The sequence below is a fragment of the Talpa occidentalis genome, unplaced genomic scaffold, assembly GCF_014898055.3.
Source record: "Talpa occidentalis isolate TD23 unplaced genomic scaffold, MPIMG_talOcc4v2.1 talOcc4.5, whole genome shotgun sequence".
Lineage (NCBI taxonomy): Eukaryota > Metazoa > Chordata > Mammalia > Eulipotyphla > Talpidae > Talpa > Talpa occidentalis.
In genome coordinates this window covers 139,463,471-139,470,177 of record NW_023604861.1, presented here as the reverse complement: position 1 = coordinate 139,470,177, position 6,707 = coordinate 139,463,471, and the positions used below count along the sequence as shown (strand labels likewise).

The 6,707-nt window shown below is 65.2% G+C and overlaps 1 protein-coding gene across 1 annotated transcript in view; it reads right to left on the bottom strand.

The window, feature by feature from the left end:
• Positions 1-147: 147 nt before the first annotated feature.
• Positions 148-6,707, bottom strand: part of PXDN (peroxidasin) — a 30,050-nt gene continuing 23,490 nt past the window's right edge. Inside the window, 6 exon segments of the mRNA XM_037526910.2 lie at positions 148-539; positions 1,251-1,364; positions 1,725-1,860; positions 1,959-2,088; positions 5,542-5,750; positions 6,446-6,580. Of these exon segments, the coding sequence (XP_037382807.1) occupies positions 420-539; positions 1,251-1,364; positions 1,725-1,860; positions 1,959-2,088; positions 5,542-5,750; positions 6,446-6,580 (844 nt within the window). The 3' untranslated portion in view covers positions 148-419.

Sequence of the window (6,707 nt, the reverse complement as noted above, 5' to 3'; positions counted from 1 at the left end):
TGCGGGGCGGGGCCTGGCACGGGTCGGGCGCGGGGCAGGGCGGGAGGCGGGCCTAACCCTAACCCCAGCAGATGCCTGCCCGGCCGGACCCACCCACCCCAGGCCCTGCTCCTGGGCACGCTCCCCCATGGGGAACGCGGCGAAGCAATGGAGGAGCAGGTGTGGCTTAACTGTGCGATTTAATAGAAGCACCAGTTTTTCATTAGAAAATTAAATAAACCTGAGAAATCTAACGTGAGTTAGGACACGTGTCTGCCCACCCCACCCCACCCCCGCGCAGTCTTGCCCGGCCCCACGGCAGCCCCCACGGCTCCGGCCAGGCCAGAGGGCCAGTTCGTGGTGGTTCCTTGTCCCACTCCGGTGCGGCCTCCCACTCCGGTCCTGGACGGCGGGACCGACGGGCCAGCAGCTCCTGGCGCCTAGGGCTGCTGCTCGGAACTGGACGGCAAGCAGACCGGGCAGCACTCTCCCTCCAGCCTCACAGGTGTTGGGCAGTCCGCCGGCCGGCAGGCCTCCACGAAGCAGGTGATGTGCCCGTCCTGGGGGCAGCGCAGCGGTCAGGCTGGGGGACGGCGCCCCGTGCCCACCGCCTCGGCCGGATTTGTGACACAGGAGTGGGGTTAGGCTGGAGTGGGGTCTGGGGCTCCGGGCTCCACTGTCCTTTTCCCTGGTCCCCTCGCTCTGTGACCCCAGGACCTCAGGCACCTGCCCGCCTTGCCTTGACCCTGGGGCCCCAAATGAGGAAGATGGGCTCCGGAGCAGCTGGAGGAGACGATGACCCTGCTTGGCTGGGTCCTTCCCAAGCCAGACCAGCACAAGAGACACTGGGGTCCCTCCCTGTGCCTAGGCCAGGGGCAGAGCCCGCCCCACACTGCAGGAAGCTCTCCATAGTGGCCGGTCCTCCCTCTTCCTCACCTTCTACCCTGAGCTTCCCACCTGGCGGGGGTGCAGCTGGACCCCAGCCACTGGCCCACTTCTCCCCCAACACTCCTCCCTGGCGGGTACAAATGCCCTGGGGCTGACGGGGTGGGGGGTTGTGGATGATTTCAGTTGGTTTCTCGGGGAGACCACGCAAGCAGGAGCCTGGGGGGCATGGGAGTGGGGAGTTGGGTGGGGCTTGGGTCCAGTGGGGAGCTGGGGTGGGTGCAGGGCACAGCTGGGCGTGGCCAGTGGAGAAGAGGGTGTGGCCTGTGGCTGGGCATGGCCAGTGGCCAGGGGCGTGGCCAGTGGCTGGGGTGGGCTGAACTCACGTGGCACTCGCAGGCAGTGCACGCGTCCTTCTTCCACGAGGAGCCCTCGGCGTGGGGCTCGCCATCTGCATCGGCACACTCAGAAGTGCTGAGCCGGGACTCGAGCTTCTTGATCTGCATCCGGGGAGACATGCCAGGTCAGCGCAGAGGAGCCGCTGGCTGAGCGCAGCCAGCTGTCCCTCCCCGCACCCAAGGGGCCGCCCTCCACACCCTCCCAGGAGCACGGCCTGAGGCTGGAGCTTCCCCGCGGCCCTTTGTCCGTTCCCAGCTGGATCTTGGCGAGGACTCCAGGCAGCATCCTGGGCCGAGCAGCCCTGGGCCCCCTCACCGCACGGCTGCAGCCTGAGCATCCCGTCCCGACACCCGGGAGCAGCTCGTGAGGCCCCGAAAAGCAGGGGCACCAGGTGGACGAGGGCGCCCGTGGAAGCGGGACAGGGGTGCCAGGGAAGCCGAGGGGGAGCCCTGGCAGGGCACCTGTCTTCTCAGGTCCGTGATGGTCTTCTGCATCTCCAGAACGAACTCCTTGAAGTCGCTGGTCCCTGGGGCCTTCAGGTGCTCGAGGGCGGGGTCCGTGGCATTGCTGGGGCGCTCGCGGTGCTTCCCCATGTGGCTGCGGGAGCAGAAGGGTGCTCAGCCCTCAGGGGCCGGGGGCAGCAGGCTGGACTGTGGAGCCAGAGGGCCCGCCTCTCCACGCCCCAGATGCCCTACCTGCTCGCGCGTGGGCCCCGCTGGTCCCCGGCTCCCTCGATCGGCCTGTCGTCCTGGTAGCTGACGTCCAGAGACCGTCTGCCTCGGAAGTGGTATGAGAAGGCGTTGAACTGCCCCCGGGTCCTGCAGTCTGACAACGGAGCATGAAGAGCTGAGTCAGGGCAGGCGGAGGAGCCCCCAACAGCAGCGCAGCCCGGCAGGTCCTCAGGGTGCCCCATGATGCTCTGCGGCGCTGCCTGCCTTCCCTCTACATGCCAGCGGGCCCTGGACCCGGCGCCCTGGCCTTCTCCCTACTACCCTGCCTTGCAGCCCCCTTCGGGGCCTCCCGTCCCCCTCCCCGGGACAGCTGCCCTCAGGGTGCCTTCCTGGACTCTGCACTGGGTCCCTGACGCGTCCTCAGGCCCCGTGTCTGCCCAGAAGTCAAGGAGCCCACCTCCTGGCCGTGGGGCCCCCTGGGTCACCCCACCGCAGGAGACACCATTCCTGCGACAGGCCACAATCTGGCGTCTCGCAGGCCTGAGAGGAAGCCCACAGAGGAGAGATCACAGAGTGGACGGAAGGGCTGGGTCAAGACCTAAAGGCCACTTGGCTGCAGGATAGCCCCCAGACATCCCGACTCGGCTCCCAGCCGTGTACACCAGCCGGGGGTGGGGGGGGCAGACCGGAGTGGTTTCTCCAGCGGCTCCTGGGGATCCAGTGGCGCCCACGGCTCTCCTACCCGTCCGCAGCCAGCCCCTGGCCGCACCTTGGCCACCAGCGCTTCACTGGCTCCACCGCCCCACCTCAGGTGTGCAGGGTGGGGCAGACAGCAGCCCCGTGGAGAGAGCAGGCACTGGACTCTGCTGTCTGGCAGGCTGTGCCCTCGGGCAGTGACGTGGTGCGTGGCTAGAGGGCCGGGCCATTTGTCCAGGGGGCTGTGACCCGCGCCGCCTGGGCGGCAAAGGGGGGGCCACCCCCGCAGCAAGCCTCTCTGTGTCGTGGGCAGGATGGAACCCCAGCGGGCTCTGGCCCCAGCGTGTGGGCACCCAGGGTCACCCCAGTGCCTCCAGCCATTGACCCTGCAGGGAGCTCCCAGGCGCTGGTCATGGGCAACCCTGACGGCTAGTGGGGAATGGTGGCCAGGAGCCTGGCCGAGCAGGTGGGACCCACCATTCTCGGGGTGGAACAGGAGATAATGGGATGCCTGGAGGGGAGGCCGTGCGGCCGCGACTCAGCATCCCCACATGGTCCTGGACGGCCTAGGCGCCCCACGCACGCAGGGACCCACCGAGGGGAAGACACGGCCTGCGCCCAGCAGGCGGGCGGGCAGAGCAGCAGACGCCTGGGTGCGCACAGGGAGGGGCTGAGGGCGGGGCTGTGGCCCGCTGGCCTGGGCTGGAGCAGAACAGCACCACGTGCCGCGCATCAAGTGCCATCCTGGGCGCACACGGGTGTACATGGGTGCACACGCTCTCATGTGTGCTGTGGATGGCAGATCGTCACCGCCGGGAGGCTCAGCGAAGTGCCGGGTGGCCAGTAGCGCAGCAGCGCCCCCCTGCAGGCCCCTCAGGAGTGTGCGCCCAGCCCTGCTGTGTTCCCCAAACACCCCAGCTCCCTGGAGAAGCCAGATTCACAGTTTGAGGGGAGGAGCAGGAGCCACATCCGCCCAGGAGCCCCGTCGGGCCATGCTGGCCTCAGACTCAGGTTGAAACAATGTCTGCTCTGGGGGGGGGGCTGGGCTCTGGGGGTGATACGCAGTTAAGAGGGGAGACCCTGCACCCTGAGTCACAGCCTGTGCTGTAAACCACCGTCACCGCAACAAAAATGTAACGCAATACAAAATGTTTGCTTTAAATACCTCACATTTTAAAACTGAAAAATAGCGACAGGTTTTTGGGCCTGTCAAACCTCAGCTCTTCTGTTATTTCAGATGTGACTTTTAGGCTAAAATAAAAATATAGCGAGAGCTGTACACCCATTTTTACGCCTCAACTTAGGGCGACCTCTGCTGCTCTGAGGGGATGTGGAAATCGCTTTATGAGACTCGATTCCCCACCAGTGCATGGCAGAGGGGCGGTGGGGAGACACCAGGCTGTGAGTGGAGGACAGGAGGCCTGGCCCACCCTCCTGGCTGCTGGAAGCCTGGCAGCCCCCCGCCCGCGGCGAGGCTTAGTCTCTGGGATGAAGGACGCGCGATCCACAAGGGTTCCCTGAGGCGCTTTCCTATGAACATGGGAATCAGACTTGCTGCAACCCTTGGGGACCAGAGTCTGGGCTGAGGAAACTAGGGAATGCCCTTTAAAGGTGCAGCAGAAACGACACGCGTTTCCAGCAGGTGTGGCAATGGGAATGCAAGCTGGTGGAAAAATTGGGTCTGGAGGCTCAGGAGGGCGTGGTGGGGGGTGTCCGGACAAAGGGGAGGTAGGTCCAGAGTCGGACCCACAGAAGCAGCTCTTAAAGCACCTGAGCCATCGGCCCGGGTCCAGCCCCTGCTGGTGAGACAGCTGGTTCAGCTGCCCCCAGCAAGGCCCGCACCCGGCCAGGCAGCTTCCACAAGGCTGCGGAGGTGGGGCGAGCCCTGCTGTGCCCCTCTCTGCCTCCCCGGCCACGTGGCCCCTTCTCATGACCACAGAGCAGGTGTGCTGAGGCCTGAACACCCCAGCCCCACCGCCCAGCGGTTCCCATCAGAGCTCAAATAAAAACAGGGTGACAAGCAATTTAGAAGCTCAGCTGCCTACGAAGGGATTTCAGGACAGCAGCCACGAGAGCAGGCGACCAGGCACCTGCAGAGACCATCCCCCCGCCGAGCCAGGCACCCACAGAGATACCCCCACCCCGTCCGGGGAGGCAGCTGCTGCACCTGCCTCTGGTTCTGTTTGTTAAAACAGACATTAAAAACCAGGACCGGGACTCCCTGGTGGCGCAAGGGGTTACGCACAGCGCTGTGAAGCTGTCTCTAGCCGCTGCGGCCCGAGTTCAATTCCCGGCCAGGGAGGTACCCACAGGGCGTGGCGCACCTCTCCTGTCTCCCCGCTGCTCCCCTCAGCAGTGGATTTCAGTGGCTCTGCCTGTTCTGTTTCTGGTGAGTCCTCTCACCCCCACACCTCTGGTCTGCGCCCCAGTTCTGGTATGCATAAATAAATAAATCTTAAAAATAAATAAATAAAATCAGGATCTCAGATTTTAAAGACCAAGTCTGATGCTTGGTGCCCACCGGCGGGGAGGCTCACAGGCAGTCCCAGCACTCAAGTGGACACGGGCTGAGTCGCAAAGAGAAGCTGGGAGCGTCTTGTGACAGTTCCGACTCCTGCCCTTTACTGAGTGCTCCAGTAGGCACGAGACTGCACAGCGCACGGGTCGCAGGGTCCCAGGGCCCTCACGATCAAGGCCTGAACATCCTGAAGTTCTGAGGTACCTTAATATGCCATGATTTAGCAACCCCTCAGAGCTATTCTGCTTCCATTCTCCCTTTACCAAGACACCTTCAAGTGCTTTAGCGTTTACCAAATCTGGCAGTGAGCCAGGAGGGCAAAGCCCAGTGAGGGGGGCCGAGCGGGGGCCGAGGGCGGGGAGGGGGCCGAGCGGCACCTGGCGCGGGGCGCACCTTCACAGCAGTCCTGCCACACCCGCAGGTCCACACGGGGGATCTCATCGCAGCTGCTGTAGCCGTGGGGGAACTCGGCCACGCGGAAGACGTCGCGCTGCACCCGCGTGATGTTGTCCGAGTTGTCGCACAGGATGCGGGCCAGGGACGCCTGCCGGATCTGCGTCAGCTGGGCCGGGGAGAAGACCCCTGGGTTCTCATACCACAGCCTGCCACAGAGTGGAGAGAGAGAGGGGGTGGCTTCAGAGGCCTAAGCCCGGGCCCTGGTACCATGGTGTGGGGGATCCCTGCTGCCCCAGTTTGGGGGTGACTGCTGACCCGGTCTGGGGGCCCCACTGCCGTGGTCTGAGGCCTGCCAAGGGGCTCCGACACTGGGCTGCGGCGGGGCGGCCTGGTCATGGCTGGTCCAGTACCTCAGGCCAGAAGGAAGGTCCCACTAAGCTAAGCACCCTGAGAGGGTCCAGCTGCTCCACCGCCTCGGGCTGACTGCTCCGCTTGGAGGCAGAACGCACCCTCAAACCCTCCCATCAGGCAGGGGTCAGAGCTGACAGCACCGACAGCAGGTGGCTCAGCCAGGACATCCTGGGGCCCTGGGGACTCTGGGGACCAGGCTGTTTTCAAGCAACTGTGGACACACAGCCCCCACTGCTCCTGCCCCTCAAGTGCCCAGGGCCAGCTCAATGACAGCTCCTTTCCCGGTACCTCCAGCTCACCTGTCCCCCGGCGCCCCCAGCTCTCCTGTCCCCCCCGCGCCCCCAGGTCACCTGCCCTCCGATGTCCCAGCCCTCCCTCACCTGCCCCGCCCCCCCCCAGCAGCCCCAACGCTTATGAGCGCACCTGCCCCTCTGTGGCCCCCTGACGCCCGCACTCCTGTGCTCGCCGGTCCCCAGGGCCCTGGGCTCACCTGTCCCCGTCGCGCAGACGCCTGAACTGGGTGCTCAGCAGACACATCAAGGTGGGCCCCAGGCGGCTGCCGGGAACCAGATCTTCCACGATGAGGGCGGGGAACAAGTCGATGTTCAGGGGGGAGCCGTACAGCCTGCGTGAGACAGGCCGCATCACGGGGCGCCCGTGGGCATGCGGGGTGCGTCACCCCGCACGGTCTAGACTCTCACTGCGGAGATGGCCCGGCGTTGTTTAAAGTGCCTGTTCATTGTTTTAGGGAT